The 26622-nt window shown below is 36.2% G+C and overlaps 1 protein-coding gene across 5 annotated transcripts in view; it reads left to right on the forward strand.

The window, feature by feature from the left end:
• Positions 1-1505: 1505 nt before the first annotated feature.
• The window catches only part of LOC135605182 (mitochondrial Rho GTPase 1-like), a 43093-nt gene continuing 17976 nt past the window's right edge, over positions 1506-26622 (forward strand). Inside the window, exons 1-11 of one of the 5 annotated variants that reach the window (XR_010484387.1) lie at positions 1506-1909; positions 1986-2118; positions 2229-2375; positions 3493-3669; positions 3798-4049; positions 4691-4759; positions 6545-6714; positions 12787-12868; positions 15070-15281; positions 15436-15505; positions 18366-18478. Coding sequence is in view for 4 of the 5 variants with exons in the window: in XM_065094968.1 (XP_064951040.1) it covers positions 1689-1909; positions 1986-2118; positions 2229-2375; positions 3493-3669; positions 3798-4049; positions 4691-4759; positions 6545-6714; positions 12787-12868; positions 15070-15281; positions 15436-15505; positions 18366-18478 (1646 nt within the window). In the remaining variant the exon portion in view is untranslated. Of the gene's footprint in view, positions 1910-1985; positions 2119-2228; positions 2376-3492; positions 3670-3797; positions 4050-4690; positions 4760-6544; positions 6715-12786; positions 12869-15069; positions 15282-15435; positions 15506-15913; positions 16587-18365; positions 18479-26622 lie in introns of those variants that run through there. The other 4 variants (XM_065094971.1, XM_065094968.1, XM_065094969.1 and 1 more) reach the window with 4 other exon arrangements.

The following is a 26622-nucleotide window of genomic DNA, read 5'->3' on the forward strand; positions in this document are numbered from 1 at the left end:
TACCTAACACATTGACACTAGGCAATACCACCGCCTAGTCTGACAGTACCACCATTTAACACAGTTTGGGAGACTATGTCTAGGCGGTACCACCGTCCCATCTAGTGGTACCACTGTTTAACACAATCTTGAAGAGTATGTCTGGCCGATACCATCGTCCAGGCTGGACGGTACCACCACTAGACCCTACTATAAGACACTGAATGAGCCAAATAGTTGGCCCAATTTACCCTTGATTCAGGCCCAATTGGCCTCTAATTGAGTTGACATTGTTTCACCCCAATACCGACTCAATTAGACCTAAACTAATTCAATCTAAATAAATTATTATAAAACATTAATTATATATTATCCGACATGTTGTTGGTTCATCCAATGCTTCATTTGACCTTTGACATATTGCCCAATTGACATGTTGTCTTTCCGTAACATTCGATCTCCTTGATGTAATTTTTGATCTTTTTGGCCCGATGCTCAAACTCATGAAATCGTCTGCCGACATGTCAACCGATCATTCAATTTAACGTCTAATCTTCTGACATGTTTTACTTCAGTCTAACATTGATTCTTCATTCTTTAATCAAATTGTCTCTTCATAATCGAATCTTATGTCACTCAAAACATATATTATTAGATCACAAACTTATCAATTAATTTAATCATCGAAATTCAATATAATAAATAATTAAGGAGCTATTTGGTAAATTGCTCGTTCATAAATCTCATGTTTCTTGCCCATTGTTATTATGATAATCCTTTCAATTATGATAAGATATTCAATGTATTAGTTCGGGATTTTCAAACTCTATGGACTTTATGTTACATATAGTGAAATTGGTTCTCAAATTGAATTTTGTAGAACTTAAAACTTCATCATATATCTGTGTTTGATTCATTTTTTTTTCTTGAAATTGAGTTATTATAAATCATTTTAATTAAGCATAGATTAGTCATGAAAGACAACTTCATATTATTTAAATAAATTTAATTAGCATTTGCAACAACAACGAGATCGATTAATTTTTTTACTGTCATTAAAATATGTAAAATCTCATATATTTAGTTAATTTTAGAATACTTAAATATTTATTTATAATTTATATTAAATTTTTTTTACATCTTCCTCTATCTCTTCTCGTATTATTAATATTAATTATTTTATCTATTTTAATTACTGTTTTGGTAGGTCTGTATAATTTCTTCATATGATAGTTGTGCATTGTTAGGCAACAAACTCTTTTGATTGAAATAATTAAAATGAATTATAAAATTTGTTGGTTTTTAGTGTAATTTTATTTTTATGAGGTTATCAGATGCATTGCGCTCTCTATATCGGATTGCGGATCTGGATTGAAACCGAACACGAATCCGATCAGATGATGGACCCCACGCTGCTAAAGCTCTATATCGGATTGCGGATCTGCATATAAACCTAGCAGGAATCCGATCGGGTGACGGACCCCACGCTACCTAAACGCTCTTCTTTGCCTTGCCTTGCCTTGCATAGCCTCTTTCTCCAAGCCCTCCCTTGATTAGGGCACCGCACCCTGCCACTTCCGCGGCTTCTACCCTCCTCTTTCCGTTGCTTCTGCTGCTCCCTCCTCTCCTCTCGCCGGGAAGAATAACAAGATTATAGAAAGGAAAAGGGGAGAGCGAGGAAGGAAGTCGACGGTGGTGGCAAAATCATAATGGCGGGCAGCGCAGCAGGAGCAGGAGGGAGCTCCGTGGGCCGGACGAGCGTGCGGGTGGTGGTAATGGGGGAGGCGGGCACGGGCAAGTCCAGCCTCATCGTTGCCGTCGCCACCGAATCCTTCCCGGAGAACGTCCCTCATGTCATACCTCCCACCCGCCTCCCTGCTGACTACTACCCCGATCGCGTCCCCCTCACCATCATCGACACGTCCTCCAGGTACTCGTATTCCTTCTTCTTCTGCTTTGTTGTTGATCCGATCCTTTCTTAGTCTTGCGATCTTGATCTGATTCAGGCCCGAGAATAAGGCGAAGCTGATTGCCGAGTGCAAGTCTGCGGATGCCATTGTCTTGACGTACGCTTGTGACCGCCCCTCCACCCTTGACCGCCTCAGCACCTATTGGCTCCCTGAGCTACGCCGATTGGAGGTTCTCTCATCTTTACCCTCTTTCTATTTTCCGTAGCTCCTAAGCTTAGATTGGTCTTGAGTTGTAGTAGTAACTGGCTTCTGTTTTTCCTTATACTTTGGGATGGGCAGGCGAAGGTCCCGGTCATCGTAGTGGGGTGCAAGCTGGATCTGCGGGATGAGCAGCAGGTGAGCCTGGAGCAGGTGATGTCGCCCATCATGCAGCAGTATCGGGAGATCGAGACTTGCATCGAATGTTCTGCTCTCAGGCAGATTCAGGTGTGATTTCGTCCTAGCCTCTCCACTTATATAATAATACTTCTTTGTGACTTTTGGCTCTTTGTTTGTTTATGAATCAGTTACATTTGCGAGGTGGGGCCTGATTTAACCAGTCTTGGGCTTATTGTTTAAATAAAAAACTGTAGGTATTATGTTGCTTGGTTTGTTTCTTAGCTGAATTCAGACAGTGAGAGCACACAATTCTCAAGAGAGATAAGGCATGGGAGATGAGAAAAAGTATTTTTTTTTTCTAAATCGGGTGTGTGTATCTAGAGGTTCTTCTGTTCCATATGGCACCATGCCTGCCAATTTTTCTTGGATGTCCTTATTGGGTAATCAGCTAGAGAAGTCTTAGGTCAACTGCGTATGTACTGTCTTAATAGCTGATAGCTCAGCTGCTGCCTCATCTGATAAGTTGAGCATCATACATCAGCTTTAAAGAGCTGGAAAGTGGAATGCTGCCCTGCTGTTTTCTCGTTATATTCCAATGTTCTTAGAGATGATGAAAGGATGAGGGTGCTTACATCATGTAGTGCAGGTGTGCATCTGCATATAGTGGCACATTTGGAGGTTCCTATCAAAACACTTACATACTTTATACTTGAGTAATGAAGATACATGTATTAGTATATATTCAAGTAGTGAATAGGTAAATATATAATATTGCTAAATCAGTGACTGTTGATATATATATATATATTATATAATCTAGGAAAATTATAAATGGTGATTTATAAGATATGGACAAATGTGTATGTGGTTAAGATTATTTTCTCCGACCATGTTTTGATCTGGAAGTACTAGTAATAAGAAGAAATTATAAAGAAACATGTAATCATGTTTCATGCTTATGTGGTTTGCATAACCTGTAGCATAGGTATGTGCTACAGGGTTGCATGTTCTTTATCTGCAATGGAGACATTAAGGTTTCATAGGCCTTCTGTGATGTGATCACATGACTGCATATGCAGTATCAGACTCCAGTTTTGGAACATTGGTATATCCTGAGTCTTTGGCACTCTTTTGATGATCTTTGCTTACTGTTTAATTGAGTTAGTTGGCCTTTGTTATCTTGGGAAATCATACCATAAAGTTCGAAAATGTTGTTTCTTTTCAGGTCCAAGAAGTATTTTATTATGCCCAGAAAGCGGTGCTTCATCCAACAGCCCCACTGTTTGATCAGGAGACACAATCGTTGAAGCCTCATTGTGTAAGGGCTTTGAAAAGGATATTCATCCTGTGCGATCATGATAGAGATGGTGCTCTCAGTGATTCTGAGTTGAATGACTTCCAGGTCCGTCCTTGTTTAGTCCACGATTGCTTGTTTTTAGGACAAATTATGCATCTCAAATACATTAAGAGTAGGCTTTTTAATTAATTCATCAGGGAGAATTGATATTAATTTAGTGTGAATATCGTCAGGTTAGATGTTTTAATGCTCCTCTCCAGCAAACTGAAATTGCGGGTGTCAAGAAGGTTGTTCAAGAAAAGTTGCCTGAAGGTGTTAATGATTTTGGGCTTACATTAACTGGCTTTCTTTTTCTACATGCTCTTTTCATAGAAAAAGGTCGTCTAGAAACGACCTGGACAGTGTTGAGGAAATTTGGTTATGATAATGATATTAAACTCCGAGATGATCTTCTTCCAACAATATTCAAGCGTGCATCAGATCAGGTACTATTGACTTTGGTGGCACTGTCGTTGCTTAATTTGGTCTAAATTTGAACTTGAAACATGCATACCATGTTCACTTTCTAATCCCTGAGGTTGGACTTGAAGTTATTCTGTTGTATGTGTATGCTTTATTTGTATATCAAGTTTGCTAGTATTATCTTAGTGAAAGTTTGGCCAACCTTGAAGTTATTGAAACTGATCTAATAGCCATCATTGACCTGGACTAACTTCACACTGTTTAAATATTAATCTAGCAAATTCTCTTTGGCATCCATTATGCTTCACTGTTACATGGTCATCTTTTCTGTTGCATTATATGTTCTAGTTCTTGAATTGAATTTTCTTTTTGATGACATTTTACAAAATCATGTTACATAAGTGACAACATTGAGCTAGATATTTTTATTTTCTTCTTTATCGGTAGGTTCTGAGGTGGTCAATCTAGTCTTGACTAAGAAGTAGCCCTACCAACAGTACCAAGATGAATGCTCTGTGAATAAAATCAACTCATGAAATACAAATTATTTTCATGAAGAAATGGATGATTTTCCAATACCAAGTTCACACTTCTAGTAGAGTTTGCATGGGCTTCATAACAAATCAATTTATTGTTAGTTAAAACCCTGCCATTTTTTCTGTAGACTGTAGAGCTGACAAATGAAGCTGTGGACTTTTTGAAGGGAGTCTTCCTCACGTTTGACATCGACAGTGTATGAATCATTTACTCTCTCTCTTTGGTATGGTTATATTTTTAATTTAATTTTCACATAGTTCAATACACAATGACAATTCATTATACATGTATTTATTTGTTCTTGCTTATTGTCATGTAATTACATGGTCCTTAACTGTGAAATTTTTTGCCTTCATAAGTTATTTTTTTTCTATTGGTGGCATTAGTGGCACTCTCGTTGCCCAGTAAAATCTATCATAAATATTAACGAATTACTCAACAGTAGAAAAATTCCTTCTTATGAGCCTGCTTTAGGCTTGGCTTCGTAGAATGTAGATAAGATAGCTTTAGTTATGTTACACTGTCTGCTTAGTTTACTCTGTTACTTTTTTTCTAAGCAATTCTTTTTAATAAGCTGTAACTGCTGGCCCATTAGGGGGGGAAAAGGGAATTTTTGAGCTCTTGGACTACTGTTATTGTCCTTATGCTATTAGGGTCTTATAAAAGAATGTGCCACACTGCCACTATTCTGTGAGCAGCTGGGTCTTTTAGGCCATGAATTTTGTTGATGAAGGATGGGAATATTGGAACACTGGTCTACCTTATGATAATTTATAATAATCTGTAAGGTCCAATTAAATCATCATTAGGCTTATACTAACCAGAATAGGATAAGAGTTTCTAAGGAGGTTATATGAAAAATATGAATTGGTTCGACATCGAAATAATTACTTATCTGAATTTCATTCCTCTTTTGTTTGTTGAAATGTGGACCCAGGGTTACAAATTTAGCTTTTATATCTGAGTTTTTAGCTGCATTTTTGGCAAATTCAACTGGTTGCTACATGTAATACTCTAGATTTTTTTGGGACCTTCTAATAACCAGGTGCCACCTTTTGCTCACCAAATAATCTTGCATATTACAAAGACAGCAATCTATGACCTTTCTATTATTGTTTGGAGTCTTCTGAGGGAAACCATCTACAATATTGATACTTCCATTAAAATTGAATTATATTATTAATCAATATAGTTGAAAAATCTATAGCCAACTCGATGTCACCAATACTGACAGATTTGGAGATAACGAATTTTCAAGTAATCGACTAGGCTGGTCTGCTGAAAAAATCATCCATAATTGACCTTACCTGGGTGCACACCTGTTAATAATTGAAGCCTTTGCATATCTATTAGGTATACCATCTATCAGCATTTGTTGGTTTACATTTCAATATTTACCATGATTATTTGGTGTGGTTTGGCAAATTTGTGGAGAAGTTAGGTTTTGATCCTCTTGTTATTAACTTATTTTCTATACGTATAAGAATGAATATTTGACTGAATCACATCATTGTTTTCTCCTGAAATTCTTAGTGGGACATATTGTCCCTTTGTTGGAAATACTTGTATTTTTGTGTCTTGTAATGTGCAATTGAAAAAAAGATCAAGGGCTTCTTTCATTGTAAAAAAATTGGCTCTGTTATTTCATGAATTCAAGTTGGTATACATTAGAGTGGTCAATGAGTTAGATAATAATCAGCCACATCCATTTTTATTCTAGGTAATGCCACGATGGTACAAGTGTTTGTGTGTCATTAATGTGCTGATAGAACATAAGTTGCTAGTAAATTTTATGTCCATAAATATCTAAATACTAGTAAGATGAAGTTAAAAATTTCAAGTATTTTAGATATTAACCTTTAATTAAATTTCTAAATGAAAATGTTGGGGGTTTGTTCAATAAGCCCTTTTTGACTCCTTGTTTCTTAGTCTTCATTAATGGTTAAATCTGATTAATTCAATTCTAAATTGTTAGGTTTAGTCAACACTGGGATTAGCATGTCGTGGATGGAGTGGGGGGACAACTTGTGATAGTTGTGATAGTTATGCTTCATTATGGTTGCTTAGTGAAGCCGAACATATTCTTGGTTACCAGGATGGAGCTCTGCGGCCTGCTGAACTGGATGATCTTTTTTCAACTGCTCCAGAAAGGTGATTTTTTTTTAACAAGATAGACAAAACCTGTTACACATTTACTACTTGGGAACCATCCTTTGGGAAGCAATCCTTTTTCATTGCCTCAAGACACTGAAGCAAGGATTGCCATTTATAATGGTTCTTGGGTGACGACTGGCCAGTACAGGCCTGTTGCAGCTTGCAGCCCTTTATAATTTATTTACATTGCCAAGGGTGTGCATGCAGACCCTTGGTATGGTATAACACACTGCAATCTGGTGCAGTATGCTGAGTGTCGGCAATCCATGCATTTAAGTGTTCATTTTGCAAACATGTCTTGATGGATTAAACATCTCTTTTTACTGCACTAAGTTTGCAAATGTGGATCTGAAACACTAATTACAGATTGCTTGTTTTTGTGGTGTATATTTTAAATTTGCTATTTAGTTTATTTTTGGATGAGATTGAAAATCTTGCATCCAATGTTTACATGATCTAGAAATGTTCTTCTGTGGAAATTTGATTTTTTATTCCTTAGTTACCAACAACAGCTTATAGGTTGGTAGATACCGTAAAAGAAAACAATGAGTGGGAATAAAATAAGAATAAAGAGAAAAAAGGTTAAATGTTAGCAAATATAATAAACAAAATTGGGTTTTTTTTCACTAATTTTTTCCGAAATATTCCCTATGTAATTTGAAATGCTGGATGTGGTTTCTTAAGTAGTAGTTCGGTGTTACATGTTATTTGTCCGTGGGTTTGTAAAGATTGAAGAACACCGCTGGATCCTACAGTGAGTGGATCCAATGATTTCAATAGGTGCTCGGGTGCTCGCCTAGGCGCTCGGGCGAGGCGAGGCAAGGCCCGAGCGCCTCGCTTCATGTCCAGGCGCCTGGCTTCAAAGAGGCGCCGCCTGGGCGTTCGCCCGAGCCCAGGCGTCGGGCGCTTTGGGTGAGCGCCTGGGTTAAACCAGGCGATTGAACCAGATTTTTAGGTCTGGTTGGTCTCCGGTGGTTTAGTTGGTTCAATCGAACCAATTAAATCATCGATATCAGGCTCCCTCTCGCGATTTCCCCGACTTCCCCAACCCTAACACTCGCGATTTTGCCGCCGAGATTTTTTCTCTGCTGTCGCCGCTCTCCGCTACTGTCGCTACTCGTCGCTGCCACAATCGTTGCTCGCCGCTACTGTCGTTACTCGCTGCTGCCACAATCGCTGCTCGCCGATTGCTCGCCGCTGCCATAATCGCTGCTCGTCGCTGCTGTCGTCACTCGTCGTTGCTGTCGTCGCTCCTGTTGTCGCTCGCCGTTGCCGCTCGTAGCTCTCGCTCCCACTCCCGTTGTCCCTCGCTACTCCCGTCGTCGCCGTCGCTTGCCGCTCCCGCTCTAGTTATGGCTGTCGCTTGCTACCACTGCCGTTGCCTCAACAGCCTCGGTCTTCTCATTATATTGTTAACAGTATATTAACAATATACTGCTAATTGTATACTAATAATAGTATTAGATTAATAATATATTATTTTTTTATTTTAATACTATTAATTTTTATTTATTTAATAGTATATTTTTATTTAAAAAAATAAAAAATACTATTATGATTTATTTATTTATTGTGATTTTGTACCTGATTTTCTTAATTTAATAGCATATTTTTATTTAAATAATTATATTTATTAATTATATTATATATTTTTATATTTTAGCGTCTCGCTTCGCTCGGACGAGCGCCTAGGCGAGCGCTTAGTGCCTCGAGCGTTTTTGGACCTTGGCGCCTTTTGGCGCCTAGCGCTTTTTAAATCACTAAGTGGATCCACCTAACATGTCACTTAGTCCTGTCAAAGCACTGGTAAAATAATCATTATTACTCTTCAACTAAGTTGATTACTAGCAAGATAGAGTGTTATGACCTTGTGGATCGATGATGACATGGAACTAGAATTGTGTAGGTTGTATTGATACCATAGCCTGGTGATGGTTCATGAATGTGCCCAGACATTACTAAATTGGAATGTTTACTGCATCAGCTAGCATGTCTCCTGTGCCCACCTGTGCTGATTCACATGTAGTAAGGAGCGTGTCATGATGTGAAAAACCTTAATAAGATGTATAAATAGAGTAATTTAATTGTCTTGGTCACTTATCTAATTGGACCCTTAAGGTGTTACTAAGGACTTAAAATTCCAAAATATTGACAGGAAAAAATTATTGTTGGAAACTTGTATTGAAATTTAAACTGAATACATATCAAACATTAAGTATTGGTTATCATTTTTGCCGTGGAGTCTTGTTTGGCCAAGCATGCTTCCTGGACTAGCAGGTTATTTGTACTTGTTGTAAATTTGACTCTTAGGAAATACATGATGTTAGGTCCATCCCAAGACATCAAGTTCGTAATATGGCATTAGGCAGCTTGTAATAACCTTCTGTGTTCAAGACCAATTCTAACTGTAATTATGACTTGCAGGTAAAATCTCTAGCTATCTTCAATGTGATAGTTGTTTCTAAAGTTGTTGAAACCTTCCTATCGTTTTCTGTTTTTATGTATAGAATTGCTTGGAGGACACAGCTGCTGATGGCATTAAAAGTTGCCATGTACCTGGAGCAGGCCTCTACAATAAATTAGTTTTTTCTCGCTGTAAATTTTACATTAATATGGAAGTGCAGTGATTTCAATAGGCGCTCGGGCGCTCGCCTAGGTGCTCGGGTGAGGCGAGGTGAGGCTTGAGCGCCTCGCTTCACTTCCAGGCAGCGCGCTTCAAAGAGGCGTCGCTTGGGCGCTCGCCCGAGCATAGGTGCCGGGTGCTTCGGGTGAGCGCCTGGGTTAAACCAGGCGACCGAACCAGCGTTTTAGGTCTGGTTCAGTCTCCGGTGCTTTAGTTGGTTCAATCGAACCAACTAAAGCACCGATATCAGTTGCCACTGCCCAACCCTAACCCTGCTAGCCGTTCACGCTATCGCTGCCGCTATCGCTACTCGCCGCTCCTGCTGCCGCTGTCGCTGTCGCTGCTCGCCGTTGCCGCTGCCGTTGTTGTCGCTCCCGCTCCCGCTCCCGCTCCCCCTGCCGTTGCTTGCCACTGCCGCTGTCGTTGCCACTGTCGTCGCTCTCGCTGCCACTGCTCACTTTTACCGCTGTTGCTGCACCCTCGGTCTTCCCTTACACTCCTCTTCCTTCTCCTATTTCGAAAGTATACTATTAACATTATACTATATACTGTTAATAGTATACTAGTAACAGTAATGTATTTGTATTTATTAGATTAATAATATATTATTTTGATTTTAATACTGTTAATTTTTATTTATTTGAAATTATTGTTAGGTTTTAGGATAAATGGCAAGTGTACAGAGCAACTTAATAGAGTCTCCAATGGCATCAAAAAAAGATCCTGTATAGAAGTATAATTATCTGAAGGATCCGAAAGATCATAATGCAGTGCAAAAGCATCAAGCCCGGCTCCTGCTATTATTGAAGACATAGAGAATGAAACATATTTTGATGAAGAGGAAGGAGTCGAAGGACAAGAGGAAGAGGACGAATTCAATGAAGATGATTTGTGTGAAAATGACGATATTATTGATTATGATGAATGACTTTGATGTAAAATTTTATTGTTTTGAATTTTGAAACTTTTTGTTAATGTGACATTATGATTTTGTATTTTAGATTTTCTTAATTTAATAGCATATTTTATTTAAAATTTTAAATAATTATATTTATTAATTATATTATATGTTTTTATATTTTAACGTCTCGCTTCGCTTGGGCGAGTGCCTAGCGCCTCGGGCGTTTTTGGACCTTGGCGCCTAGCGCTTTTTAAATCACTGTGGAAGTGCGACATTGACTTTTTAGAATAACCAATCCGAAACAGGAGACTTACATTTAATGATTTAGTTTTGCTGTAGATTGATTGTTAACTTGAAACATAAGTTAATTCGGTGTCTTGGTGCTTGCGTCACCCTTTAAGAACTCAAGTCCCTGAAAACATTTTTTTAGTGTCAACATCTGTTGACAAAAGATTGTGCTTTGTTCTTTATTGAAGTTAACAGCATAAATATTATGTAGTAGTCATGCTAATCTGTTCCAATTGGCACATATAATTTTGACACTGGACTGTCATAGACTTGCATGCAGTGGCAAGGTCATGTTTATATACCCTTTTGTTTGACCTGGAACCTAATCGAAGTTCAAGACATTAGCCTCTTTTGGGTAATAATTGACACAAAATGGCACATTCCTAAAGGCAATCACATCTTTTCACTCTCTTATATGTACTCCTTCCATCTGTGAAAGCTTGAAGAGCTGAAGTCAGAGTAGGAAGTTGCACTGCTCAAATCATTGACCAAATGCCATGTTCTACTCATGATTTCCTCAAAGAAACCTTCAACATTTTACCTTGACCAAAGGAAGATCATTCATGGACTCTGTTCCACAGGAAAACTGTTACTACAGTTTTTGTCTCGACCATAGTAAGACATGGACTTGGTTCCTACAGAAAACAATGTTGCAGAGTGTTTATAAGCTTTTGACCGAAAACAGCATAAGTGGAAATCGTATTATTACTCTTTATTTTGGTTTGTTTCTAGTTTGGTGTTTACTCTTGCCTAACAAAAATATTTGGTAAATAGAAATAAAAGGCCATGTAACTTGTGCTATTCCTTACATATTTTGGAAACAAACAATGAGATTGATTCGGCTATATATAAATTTCAACTGCTGCAGTAGCTAAGACTTGACAATAAGAAATGAGATGAGGCATTAGAGTTATTCGATAAAAGTATGGTGTTGGCCTACCTAAAACACTTCAGAGTTCTACTATTAGAGGAATCTTGTGTTTGCATGTCCTAAGTTCTTGAATGACTTTAAAGGAGGGGAAGAGGATGGATTTTACAGCTAGGAATTAACTGAGGACATCTCCATACTAGTAATACCCTGTTGAATGATCTGAAAGGGGGATATCTTTCTCATTCTGTAGGTTTTTATCCTGTAGTTCTTTATTCTGTTGACCATTAACCATTATAACAGATGTCCAAGCTCGGGACACCACCATGAAAAATTTGAGCCCTCATGCTGCAGATGCTAGAGTGATATAAAAAACAGATGCATTCTAATCAAAGACTTTAAAAAGGTTTAATTTGCAGCGTGAAGGTTGGACTTATGATATAGTAGGAATGGAGTCAGTTAAGTTGTATTAGATATTATCATATCTGATTGTTTTATACCTGGTTTTGACTTGTGTAGAAATATAGTTATAGCCTATAGCCTGTATGACAAAATGTTGCTGATGAGTTCTTTTTGTTTGTAATGATGGTTTGAATTAGCAAATTGTCTTGTTGGATGCTTTGTGGCCTCCTGTTGTTTCTTTCATATTCTCTCTACTTTCTTCCAATTTTCAAAATTTTTTGTTATTCACTAGCACTAGTTTACTGTTGATTTCCACCCTCTTCCAATTTCTAGCTTTTATGTTTATTAGCTTTATTTTAAACTACTGCTTTTCACTTTCAATAATTATGAAGTATTTTTGTCTTTTGATCCTTGGAAAGAGTCAACTTCAACTGTTCCCCTTCAAGAGTTCAAATTTATTGGTTTAGGTATCGACCATCAGCCCAAGTTAAAGAATTAGAAAATTTGCTCATCACACCCTATCACACAGCGTATGTGTATATGAGACTTGCACTTGTGACTTCAATGCGAAAAGTGATAATTAGCATTGAAAAGAATTCCAGCAGATTGAACAGGATTCGGACAAGTGTGAAGGAAGCAAAGAGAGTAAAAAGAAAAGCCAGGTTGGAAAATAAAGAAATGTTTTGAGGGGCCTAAATACAAAGTGAAGTCCAATTTATTGCCTTTTTTTTGGCATAGGGGCATGTATTGACATAATAGTAGCTCTCTTGCTGCTTTGTTGCTTGACGAACTCTACCATGCTGTTCTAATTTAGGTCATGATGAGAAAATTCTATAATGCTACGCTCAACCTACATGTTTGAATTTTCTATTCATTCACCTATGATGCAACTTTTCTTATTTCCAAACTACCTGTTCATTTATGTTTGATCAAAATGCTTTCTTTCTTCTTTTGTTCCTTCCCCTCACTTTGCTTTATTTTTGACAGCCCTTGGTCTGAAGCTCCTTACAAAGATGCTGCAGAGAAGAATGTTTTAGGAGGATTGTCACTTGAAGGATTTCTTTCGGAGGTCTTTTGTCATGTTTTTTTAATATTCTAAGTATTTTCCCTGAAATTTTATGATATATATGGACTTTGTTTATAGGTTCTGTGTAAATTAGACTTAATTACTTGTCTTTTTTCCCATATTTCTATCAGGTCAACTGTTGTTTGCCTTTCTATGTTATTTATTTTTGTAAGATAATGATTATTTTGCCAGATGTTAGTTATAACTAGAACAAGAATGTTTAAAGCTCAAATTTATGCTTTCTCCTTCTGCTAGAAGGATGCATCATTATGTAACACACAATTATGCATATTTAGCAGACTTATATTAGTATGCATTTAAATATATTGCAGACTGGAAAGTAATCAAGTAATGGTTTTTATTAATGTTTATCAACTGAATATATGCTTAAGGTTGGGATGCATATGCTTTAGTAAGAAGTATGCATTTATTTATGTTGCAAGTTTGTTTGTATGTCTTTATAGCAAGGTATGCAGTTTCGAATAATACCGCCTGTACCAGGCGGTACGTATCGGTCCGTCAGTTGATCAGTACACGGACCGTCCGTTACCGGACGGTATATATATGTATGTATGTATGTATATGTATTTATTTATTTTTCCTTCTCCGGGCGACGTCGCCTTTGATAAAAATATTTTATCCTCCTGGGGAGAAGAGAGAGGCGACGTCGCTGAATTATATATATATATATATATATATGTATGTATACCGAGCGGTATACCGAATGGTATACCACTCGGTATACTGTATCGTATCGTACCGAGAGAATGTCGAAACGCCGGTACGGTACGATATTTCAAACCTTGGTTTATAGTACAAATATATATCTTTTTCTACACAGATTCATGTGTACAAATATATACAGCTACATATCTATATTTGTTACTTTGTGAGAAGTAAATTACATTTGTTCTTTATATGTGTTATATATTTGCAAGGGTGATATATTTAATTGTACATCTGCATTTATCAAGGATTGCCAAATTATGGGTATTGCCCTGCATGGTGATACATATTGGTTTGACCAGATGCAGTCCTGGTCCTGGGTGATATTTTAAGATGTGAATGTGTGGCTTGTTGATCAGTTTTAGTTAAATCTTGATTGGTTTATACTAACTAGTGAAACCAACTGTTTTTATAACATGATTAAATTGTAAAGTAAGCCAAAGAAGCCAAAATTTACTTTCATTGATACGCTACATTGAATGGCACTGCAAGGGGTAGGAAAGTGGTAGTAGAAGAAGAAGCATCAGGCACCTCATGGAATGGAAGAGGAACCTCATCAAGGCGATGGAGGAGATTGTTGTGATGAATTTCTTCTGATCTTTGACTTATATTTGGTTATAAGAAATTATCTAGGGACTTAAAGTTGCATGTGCTGATTATCAGATATTATCTAGCAGACCAGCATTTGCCATGTCATCCAAATACAACATTGTACTAGCAGAATATCCAAGTGGGTTAACATAGTTTTATGCTGACTTGCACATATCCTGCCAGCATTATCTGCATAAGTATCATTGGGAAACTGGAAAACTTGTCATGGATGTGACTTTTGATTGCATTATTTTTATTGTGGTTGTGGTTCTTTTAGGAAATTGACCAACAGTGAGCATTTCTTTTTTGAAGCATTAATTTGCAAGAAGATAGTTCTTGTAAAATCTGTAGCATAGTGTCTATTTCATGCATGTTTTGTGCTCAGATATTATCTAATGTGTCGGTATTGAAAAAGTTGAAATGTTTCATGTCTTTTTGCCGTATTTTAAATCTTTCATTTTAAAATCGTATCGTCCTATTCCACCTGCTTCACTTGTGTTTTTGTAACTTATTTGAAAATTGTAGTCCTAAATTTGACTATGGAACCTGTCATCACACCTTTTTATTATGTTCTAAGTCAATTTTAGTAAATATGTTGACAACTGCTGGAGTTTCTCTCTGTGATCTAAGATGTTCAACACTGCTAAACATAGTTTTGCATTTATGCTGACATACTCTATTGTAGATAACTGAATTCTTTTTACATATTATAAGTCTGGCCTTTCCTTTGTTAGCTGATCTTAGTTATATTCAGCTATCGGGTGGCATAGGTTCTATGATGTTTTCCTCCTCTTTTGATTAGCTAAATAAGGTTGTCAAAAAGGAATTCTTCATTCATCAATTTTCTGTTATGCACTATTGATAGGAATAATATTATTCTATTGCAGTGGGCTCTCATGACACTTCAAGATCCAGCAGCTAGTCTGGCTAACCTTATATACATTGGATACACTGGTGATCCTGCTTCAGCATTTCAGATAACAAGAAAAAGGAGGTTAGATCGCAAAAAGCAGCAAACCCAAAGAAATGTTTTTCAGTGTTTTGTCTTTGGTTCTAGAAATGCCGGGAAGACCACATTGTTAAATTCATTTATTGGAAGGTAAGCCATTTGTTGGTTTTTCTTATCTGTCACTTATTTGCATGCTACTATTATTTGGTTCATGATAAGGACCAAGCTTTTACGTGTTAGCTTTTGACCTGACTTGACAGGATTTTGGCTTTTCCTTTATTTTATTTGACCATTTATTGTGCAGAACATTTTCGGAGAAATATAATCCCACAACATCTGATCGGTTTGCTGCAAATGTTGTGGGACTCCATAATGTAAGTGCAACTTAACAATGAATGAATTTTCTGTCTTGGATTGTATAAGCAACTACTCTATTTCTGCTCTTGCAAGCTTTGTTAAGTATATATTTGTACTACTACAAGTTTATTTACATATGAACTCTGGATTATCAATTAAAATTTGGAGTTTTTGGGTCTAGTTGATTCCTCTATCCCTTTGCAAGTTTTGTTGCATGTTACAGGATAATTGCTTTTACTCTTTTCAATATTGCAGGTAACATGTGGTTGGTCTTGGTGTTTAAGATCAGAATCAATCTGGATTAGTTGAATCTGATCATAGAAGCTTTTTATTTTCTTTTTGAAATGATAAAAATCAGCCTGAGGATAGTGGGGTCAACCGAAAATTAGTAATATAAGCAAGATTTTTCTTTTTATGGTTGGCAGGTGACCAGATCATCAAGATTGGCGAGATCTAGGAGTTCAGCCCAAGATTGATTTATTTTGACTGATCCTTGATCAGTCTCAAATATCATCTGGCTTAATTGGATGGGCTTAAATTCACCAATGCTGATCCAGAGTGGTCCAATTGGATTAGTACACTGGATCGTGCAGTTCATGATTATTGATCTATCTTACATGTTACATCAAACAAATTAACTTCAATATACATCATCATTGATCTTTTTGGTTCCAAAAAAATTATGAAAAGGTAAAAACTGGTATAGTTTTTACCAGTCCAAGCTAATACGGAAAAGTTATTGAGACCACATCTTGGACATTTTATGAGGGTAATGCAATACTGAATATTCACCTCTGTATCAGTATGTGAAGATTGATGATTCTAACAAATATGACCTTAAGAATTAATCAAGGTCACATGGTGAAATGTTATGCCAGTAACATGTATTCTAACAATGAAAATTCAAAATAGAATAAAGTTAGCAAGAACTCGTATACTTATCAATTATCGACTATAAAGAATGAACATAGGCTTGGAATGGACACATCAACATGGCAAATCTTCAAAAATAAGGTATCGTCCAATGTTTCACTTAAGGGTTCATCGAGGCATTAGACCATTTGTTTATCTTGAGTCACAAGTCACCCACTTCGCACCTCTCTTCTCTAGCATGAGGTGTTAGTTATTCTTTAAAATCATTAATATTTTTATAAATGGCAACTATTGCTTTTGTTATTTGTTAGGTTTAGAAAGTTCTAATTTCTGTTTATGAAAAGGTAATTTTGTATGACTAAGATACAAGTTGAGTTCATGCAATTGATCGTCTCAAGAAAACTAAACCATGCATATATTCAAGCATTTCATGAGGGTACATTTTTTGTTTGTGGTTGTAACACTTAAAATGCTAATTTATTTTGCTAGATTCTATTTTGATTTGAAAAAATATTGTTAATTTGTTAGCATAATTTATTATGCAGCTTTTTGCATAGCACAGTGAACTCAAGGTTTTGATCTTGTTCCATGTAGGGATTTATAGATGTACACATGCCAGCAAAGTACCAGCTTACCCAATGGGTATGTGCCCATGTGCCATAACCATGCACGAAGCTGGGAGTGTTACTGCTGCATGTCATAAGTCGTGTCTCTTGCTTACCCAAATCCATCATGATCTCAATACATGGCACAGAAGATTAATGTAAACTAGTGTTGCCCTGTCACTAGTTTTATGTGCTTCTTTACCCAAAAAATGCATTATTTGGTAGGGTTATAATTATAAGTTTTCAAATATCAGTAGCACATGAGGTTTTCCCATGCTACTGCACCAAATGATAGCACTTTTTGGACCAAGAATTCTTTACTGCCCCGGACCTGCCTGGACCCATATGGTACAGATGGTATTCACCCGGTCCAACTGTCGGTCGAGAATTGGACCAGCCTCTACTGGGTGGTTCAAGCTGGTCTATACTGGGTGATTACCTACCCGGTCTTTTATACTAGACTGATTTTGACTCTATCTTTTGATAGATAGACTATGATGCATCATCTTTTCTAGAATTGCAAGTTCTTATCAAAGGCTTTGTTTTCTTCCCCTTTTTGTGTGTTTGCTTATCTCTTTATACCCATGTTTTCTTCTGCACTGTTAATTCACAAAATGAGCAATTGATCAATATGGTGCATTATGTGGGCCTTAACTCCTTGCAGATACTTTTTAGAATTGTTCGTATGATCTTTGTGCTTCTCAAATGAGCTTGTGGTTGTTTATATTTCTGGTACAAGCAATTGTGTTCTTTCATGGATTAAGATGTTGGTCAAATGCAACACCAATTCGTGACTGCGCCAGTAAGGTACCAAGTTAGGATAGGTTGGTACTGGTTGGTACTGGCTGGACCAGCAGAGAAAGAGAGAGGACGTAGTCGATGATAGGAGGAGAGTTGGAGGTGGTGGTACCGTGGTAGAAGAGGAAGAGAAAAGAAGGATGAAAAGGAGCCAGTGGAAGAATAGAGAGAATAAGAAACAAGATACGACAACTGTCAATGGCTTTTCAAAGCATGAAAAAGGGATCAGTACCAGTACCCGACAGTAGGCTGCTTACCACCTGGGATAGCTTGGTACCTGTCAGCTTATTGCTTGAGAAGCTTGGCATGGTGAGCTCACCGGGCTGTAAGCTTCATTTTAAACAAGAGCAGGAGAAATTGCCTGGTAGCCACGCTGGCCGGTACTGATGTGGACTAGCAGGCTCAAAATTTTAAATTATGGTTTCTTTGTGGCACAGATTCAGTTCTTTTGACTACCTGGTAATTCACTTGTTAGGATAAACCATAAACTACAAATGCAAATTAAATTGGATCTTCAAATTGTATATTTCACTGTTTGTTTTCTAGAACAAGTTCAGTATTCTTTTTGCCATATCTGATTTTGAATGTGTTGCTTATGAAGGGTGATAAAAAGATACTTGTAATGCGAGAAATAGCAGAAATAAAAGTCAAGAACCTGCTTTCTAGTAAGGAGTCTTTAGCGGCATGCGACATAGCTGTATTTGTTCACGACAGGTATTAAATTGTCAATTATACTGCTCTTAACTAATGTGAACTTTGGCCATATTTTTAATTGTTTATCAGTGTACATACCAACAAATTTTGAATTATACAGATTGAACCATCTTAAGTACTATAATAACTAAGGCAGATGGTTGTCTAAATTTTTTGTATCCTTGTATTTCTCAGAAATAGTTGACCACTTTGACTTAGATAGTGTCTGTTTGATTGAGGAATTACATAACACGTGATGACTCTCACTCACAGAGGTAGAATGTTTATCGGCAGTTTTTGCATCTTCAGTTGCATAATTTAAAGGATGCAAAAACATTACTGTTGCATCTAATTATGTAAACTGCATATGTAACCTACCTTGTTTATTTAATCCTGCCTTTTGTAGGATATCATGCACAGATGCTTGTTATACGGTGTCTTTGCTTCACATTTTATTTCCTATTTTCACGTTACTACCTTATTGGTGAGCAAGCTCTCAGATATATGTATGTGAAGGTTCTGCTCATGAATTATGGTCTGCATTCCATATGTAGCGCCTCTACATTCTGCCTCGGGAGTTATGTAGATGGTCATATCTATAAATGCATAATTTGCAAGGACAGTCTGATGATAATTCCAATGGTTTCATCAATAATTCATCATTCTGCTTCATTGGTAGGTTTGGCAAACCTGATCAGCATGCAGCTGCTATCATTTTCATCAGGAGCTAGCATAAAAAATAATTCCGATTAGCATAGACTGGTGTCCATGAGTGGCAGTGATTTCAATAGGTGCTCGGGCGAGGACGAGGTGAGGCCCGAGCCCCTCGCTTTATTTCCAAGCGGCGCGCTCCAAAGAGGCGTCGCCTGGGCGCTCGCCCGAGTCCAGGCATCTAGCGCCTGGCTTAAACTAGGCGATCAAACCAACGTTTTAGGTCTGGTTCGGTCTCCGGTGCTTTAGTTGGTTCAATCGAACCAACTAAGGCATCGATATCAGCACGACTTCCCCAACCTTAACCTTGCTTGCCGTTCACGTTGTCGATCCTGTTGCTGTCGTTGCCACTGTCGTCGCTCTCGCTGTTGCTGCCGCTGCCATTGTCGTCGCTCCCATTGCTGCTGTCGTTGCTCGTTGTTACCGTTGCCATTGTCTCCGCTCACCGCTCCCGCTTCCGCTGCTGCCGCTACCACTATCGCCGCTCCCGCTGCTGCTCGCTGCTACCGTTGCCGCTGCCACTGTCGCCGCTCCTGCTCCCATTGCTTGTTGCTAGCTCTGCCATTGCCACTGTCGTCGCTCGCCACTGTCGCTCCTGCTTTTCTCAGTCAGCACCCTCGGTCTTCCCTTACACTCTTCTCTTCTCTTTCGATAGTATACTGTTAACTGCATACTAGTAGCAGTATTTATATTTTTTAGATTAATAATATATTATTTTGATTTTAATACTGTTAATTTTTATTTATTTGAAATTATTATTAGGTTTCAGGATAAATGGCAAGTGTACAGAGCAACTCAATAGAGTCTCCAATGGCATCAAAAAAAGATTCTGCATGGAAGTATAATTATCTAAAGGATCCGAAAGATCCTAATGCAGTGACTTGCGTGTTTTACGATAAGACTATTAGAGATGGTATTTTTCGTGCAAAACAACATCTAGTAGGAAATTTCAAGAATGCAGTAGCTTGAAAAAGTGTCCACCTGAGGTAAAAGAAGAGTTGTTGAGTTATATGAATGAAAAGAAGATGCAAAAGAATGAATCTTACGGGAATTTACTAGAATACAACCTTGAACATCTTAGGGATGAAGAATATTATTCTATGAGTATTAACCCAAGTGGGAAAAAAAATATACGATAAAAATAGAAAAAGAAGTTATGAGTACTAAGAAGGGTAAAAAAGGATCGATGGATCTATATATGTTTCAAGGATCACAGAAACAATAAGGGCAAGTAGGAGGTTCAAAATTTAGACAAACAAATATAAGTGATGCTTGTGATAAAGAAATAAGAGGAAGAACAATTCAACACATTGTTCGATTCTTCTATCAGACTGGTCTTCCCCTTAGTATAACTCGTTTAGACAATTTTAAGGAAATAATTGAAGCTATTGGAAGATATGGTGCGGGATTAAAACCTCCAAGTTATTATAAGATGCGAGTTCCATTGTTGCAAAAATAGTTGAATTATACAAATGACTTACTAAAGGGTCATAAAGAATCATGGGCAACATATGATCGCTCTATTATATCAGATGTTTGGACTGACAGGAGGCGCAGGAGTATAATTAATTTTATGGTTAACTGTTCTTTAAGGATTATGTTTGTGAAGTCAATAGATGCTTTATTTTTTGTAAAACCTGGAGACAAGATATATGATTTAATTAACAAGTTCGTGGAAGAAATTGGAGAACAAAATATCGTTCAAATCATAATCGATAATGAAAGCAACTATGTATTGGTAATATTCATCTTTTGAATTTTTAAAATTTTTAATTATTTTATCTTCAATTAAATGTGTTAAACTCTTAAGTCTTATCATTTTTGTTATCTTTTGTCTCAGGTAAATTGTTTGAAACAAAAATACTACTTATATTGGACTCCATGTGCGACACATTGTATTGATTTAATGTTGGAGGATATTAGAAAGATCTTAGACATCAAGAAAAACCTTAAAAAGGACAATTTTTGTTGTTGGATTTCTTTATAATCATATTGGAGCTTTGAATATGATGAAAGAATTCATAAGGAACAAAGAATTAGTGAGATATGGTGTCATCCGATTTGCTACTTCATTCGACATTACAGAGCGTGTATCGTCAAAAACATAATCTGAGAAACATGTTTACCTCTGAGAAATGGGTGACAAGCAAATGAGCAAAAGAAGCAAACGGCAAGAGGGCTACTGATATCATCTTAATATCATCCTTTTGGAATCATGTAGTTTATATATTAAAGGTAATGAGCCCTCTTGTTCGAGTCCTTAGGTTGGTGGATAATGAAAATAAGTCTGTAATGTGATATATTTATGAGGCTATGGATAGAGCAAATGAGACGATTAAAAGGTCTTTTAATGAAAGTGAAGAAAAATATGAGAATTTTTACAATCATTGACAAAAGATGGAATTGTCAACTTTTTCGTCCCTTATTGCAACATGATATTATTTGAACCCTGAATTCTTTTATAAGATTAAATCTGTTGGGTTTGATGTAGAAGTTTTGGATGAGTTATATCAGTGCGTTGCAAGATTAGTTCCAAGCCTTGAGGTGCAAAATACGATTATTCGTGAATTATCTTTATATAAAAACGCCGAAGGTCTTTTTAGAATTCCAATGGCCACTCGATCCATGACAATTATGTCTCCAGGTATTAACAATTTGATATAATTAATTTCATCTATAGTATATTACTATGTTATTGCTAATAATAACATAAATTTTGCAACTGAATGGTGGAGTCTAAAATTCCACCCTGAACTTATAGTAATTTGCTATCAAAGTACTTAGTTTGACATGTAGTGCTTCGGGTTGTAAGCGAAACTGGAGTGTCTTTGAGCATGCAAGGATCACTAAATATTTTTGTTTTAATTAATTAATTAATTTAGATAGATGTATTAATATATTTTTAAATTATATGACATGATAGATTCACTCAAAGAGAAGAAATCGGTTAGAACATCAATGATTACACAATCTTGTTTACATAAAATATAATCAAGCTTTGAAGGCTCGTCATGATTTGTAAAATAGAATTGATCCAATATTATTGCAAGATATTGATGATTCAAATGAGTGGTTGGTGGGAGAAATGGGTGTCAACTTGCAAAATGCCGAAGACGAGCTTGTATTTGAAGATGATAGATTGACATGGAGAGATATGGCAAGAGCTTCAGGTGCTGGAGAATTACAAACATATACAAAACAAATGACAAAGAGAAAAATGAGTGCAAAAGCATCAAGCTCGGCTCTTGCTATTGTTGAAGACATAAAGAATGAAACATATTTTGATGAAAGAGGAAGGACAAGAGGAAGAGAATGAATTCAATGAAGATGATTTGTGTGAAAATGACGATAATATTGATTATGATGAATGACTTTGATTTAAAATTTTATTATTTTGAATTTTAAGACTTTTTGTTAATGTGACATTGGAATTAGGTACCTTAGATTTTCTTAATTTAATAGCATATTTTTATTTAAAATTTTAAATAATTATATTTATTAATTATATTATATATTTTTATATTTTAACGCCTCATTTCGCTCGGGCGAGTGCTTGGGCGAGCGCTTAGTGCCTCAGGCGTTTTTGGACCTTGGCGTCTTTTGGTGCCTAGCGCTTTTTAAATCACTGATGAGTGCCTGGGCGAGCGCTTAGTGCCTCAATATTTGATGTGTCTACAATTCGTAGTATGAGTTTATAAGAAAAGGAGATGGTCTAATACATGAGGTTTCTGTTGTTGCCATGTCTATGGTCAATACATGTAGCCCTTTCCTTGTATGCAAAGAAGCTATTTCTTTTGCTTGAATCCCCAAGGGTGGTCAGTACGTGTACTGTTATCCTTGCAAGCAAAGAAGCTATTTCTATTACTTGAATACAATTCCCTTTGGTCTCTAAGGGGTAATCTAATCATAAAAGCATTAACATCATGTCTGGCCCACAGTTATAAATACACATCTGGAATATAAAAGTAGATTCTTTTTTATCAAACATGCTACTTAATACGTAATCTACTAGGTTGGTGGATTTGAGAGGCAAGATATTGAATGCCTTTATTAATTACTATCAGTTTCACTTCTTTCTTGAGTGTGATCTTACAATAGTGGATGAAACAGGAAAAGTGAAGTAGATTCTTTTTTTTAATTAATCATGCTACTTAATGGATAATCAATTTGGTTCGTTTTGGTGGATTTAAGAAACAATGAAAGAAATACTTATATCTAGTTGCTATTAGTTTCATTTCTTCACGAGCATTCTTATATTAAGAGCGTATCAAAATGGGAAAGCCCATCAAATTTTAATACATTAAGAATGAAAATGTGCCACAAAACCTTGATATGATGGTGGTAAATTGACAAGGAAAGATGTACGAAAATAGGAACATAGTTTACCATGTCAGTCAATTATCGTACAATATATTTGATTGGCTTCAGCGTTGTTAACCCGGTTTTGGTTAGTTTTTGGCCTTATAGTTAGAAACAGTGATTTAAAAAGCGCTAGGCGCCAAAAGGCGCCAAGGTCCAAAAACGCCCGAGGCGCTAGGCGCTCGCTCGAGCGAAGCGAGGCGCTAAAATATAAAAATATATAATATAATTAATAAATATAATTATTTAAAATTTTAAATAAAAATATGTTATTAAATTAAGAAAATCTAAGATACAAAATCACAATGTCACATTAACAAAAAGTTTCAAAATTCAAAACAATAAAATTTTACATCAAAGTCATTCATCATAATCAATATTATCGTCATTTTCACACAAATCATCTTCATTGAATTCATCTTCTTCCTCTTGTCCTTCGATTCCTTTCTCTTCATCAAGATATGTTTCATTCTCTATGTCTTCAACAATAGCAGGAGCCGAGTTTGATGCTTTTGCACTCATTTTTCTCTTTGACATCTGTCTTGTATATGTTTGTAATTCTCCAGCACCTGAAGCTTTTGCCACATCGCCCCATGTCAATCTATCATCTTCAAATACAAGCTCGTCTTTAGCATCTTGCAAGTTAGCACCCATTTCTCCTACTAACCACTCATTTGAATCATCAATATCTTGCAATAAGATTGAATCAAATCTATTTTTCAAATCATGACGAGTCTTCAAAGCTTGATTATACTTTATGTAAACAAGATCGTGCAATCGTTGATGTTTTAATCGATTTCTTCTTTTCGAGCGAATCTGTCATGTCATATAATTTAAAAATATATTAATACATATATCTAAATAAATAAATTAATTAAAATAAAAATATTTAGTAATACTTACATGCTCAAAGACACTCCAATTTCGCTCACAACTCGAAGCACTACATGTCAAACTAAGTACTTTGATAGCAAATTTCTGTAAGTTCGGGGTGGAATTTCCAAAGACTCCACCATTCAGCTACAAAATTTATGTTATTATTAGCAATAACATAGTAACATAATATATATAAAATTAATTATATCAAATTATTAATACCTGGAGAGGTAGTTGTCCTGGATCGAACGGCAATTGGAATTCCAAAAAGACCTTCACCATTTTTATATAAAGATAATTCATAAATAATCTTATCTTGAACCTCAAGGCTAAGAATTAATCTTGCAACGCACTAATATAACCCACCAAAACCTTCTGCATCAAATCCAACAAATTTAATCTTATAAAAGAATTCAGGGTTCAAATAATATCCTGCTGCATGTAAGGGACGATGAAGTTGACAATTCCATCTTTCGTCAATGATTGTAAAAATTTTCTCATATTTTTCTTCATTTTCATTAAAAGATTTTTTAATTGTCTCCTTTGCTCTATCCATAGCCTCATAAATATATCCCATTGCAGGCTTATTTTCATTATCCACCAACCGAATGACTCGAACAAGAGGGCCCATTACCTTTAATATATAAACTACATGATTCCAAAAGGATGACATTAAGATGATATCAGTAGCCCTCTTGCCTTTTGCTTCTTTTGCCCATTTGCTTGTCACCCATTTCTCAGAGGTAAACATATTTCTCAGAGTATGTTTTTGACGATGCACGCTCTGTAATGTCAAGAATGAAGTAGCAAATCGGGTAACACCATGTCTCACTAATTCTTTATTCCCTGTAAATTCTCTCATTATATTCAAAGCCCTAATGTGATTATAAAGAAATCCAACAACAAAAATTGCCCTTTCTAAGGTTTTCTTGATTTCTAAGATCTTTCCAATATCCTCCAACATTAAGTCAATACAATGTGCTGCACATGGAGTCCAATACAAGTGTTGTCTTTTTTATTCAAGCAATTTACCTGAGACAAAGGATAACAAAAATGATAAGACTTCCATTGAAGGTAAAATAATTAACAAAATCAAAAGATGAATATTACCAGCTAAAACATAGTTGCTTCCATTGTCGGTTATGATTTGAACGATATTTTGTTCTGAGATTTCTTCCACGAAGTTGTCAAGTAAATCATATATCTTGTATCCAGATTTTACAAAAGATGAAGCATCTATTGACTTCACAAACATAGTCCCTAAAGAACAATTAACTATAAAATTAATTATACTCCTGCGCCTCCTGTCAGTCCAAACATCTGACATAATAGAGCAACCATGTGTTGCCTATGATTCTTTATGACATTTTAGTAAGTCATTTGTATAATTCAACTCTTTTTGCCGCAATGGAACTCGCATCTCATAATAACTTGGAGGTTTTAATCCTGCACCATATCTTCCAATAGCTTCAATCATATCCTTAAAACTGTCTAAACGAGTTGTACTAAGGGGAAGACCAGCCTGATAGAAGAAGCGAGCAATGTGCTGAATTGTTCTTCCTCTTATTTCTTTATCACAAGCATCACTTATATTTGTTTGTCTAAATTTTGAGCCTCCTGCTTGCCCTTGTTGTTTCTGGGATCCTTGAAGCATATATAGATCCATAGGTCCTTTTTTACCTTTTTTAGTACTCATAACTTCTTTTCCCTTTTTGTCGTATACTCTTTTTTCACTTGGGTTAATACTCATAGAATAATCTTCTTCATCCCTGAGATGTTCAACATTGTCTTCTGGTAAATTCCCGTAAGATTCATTCTTTTGTGTCTTCTTTTCATTCATATAACTCAACAACTCTTCTTTTACCTCAGGTGGACATTTTTTGCAAGCTGCTGCATTTTTTAAATTTCCTACTAGATGTTGTTTTGCACGAAAAATACCACCTCTGGTAGTCTTATCGCAGAATATGCAAGTCACTGCATTATGATCTTTCGGATCCTTCAAATAATTATACTTCCATGCAGGATCTTTTTTTGATACCATTGGAGACTCTATTGAGTTGTTCTCTACACTTGCCATTTATGTTGAAACCTAGCAATAATTTCAAATAAATAAAAATTAATAACATTAAAATCAAAATAATATATTATTAATCTATTAATGAAAATTAATCATTTCAAAATTCAAATAAACTTAATATTAAGATTTAAGAGTATACTGA

Source organism: Musa acuminata, chromosome BXJ2-2 (genome assembly GCF_036884655.1).
Source record: "Musa acuminata AAA Group cultivar baxijiao chromosome BXJ2-2, Cavendish_Baxijiao_AAA, whole genome shotgun sequence".
Taxonomy (NCBI): Eukaryota; Viridiplantae; Streptophyta; class Magnoliopsida; order Zingiberales; family Musaceae; genus Musa; species Musa acuminata.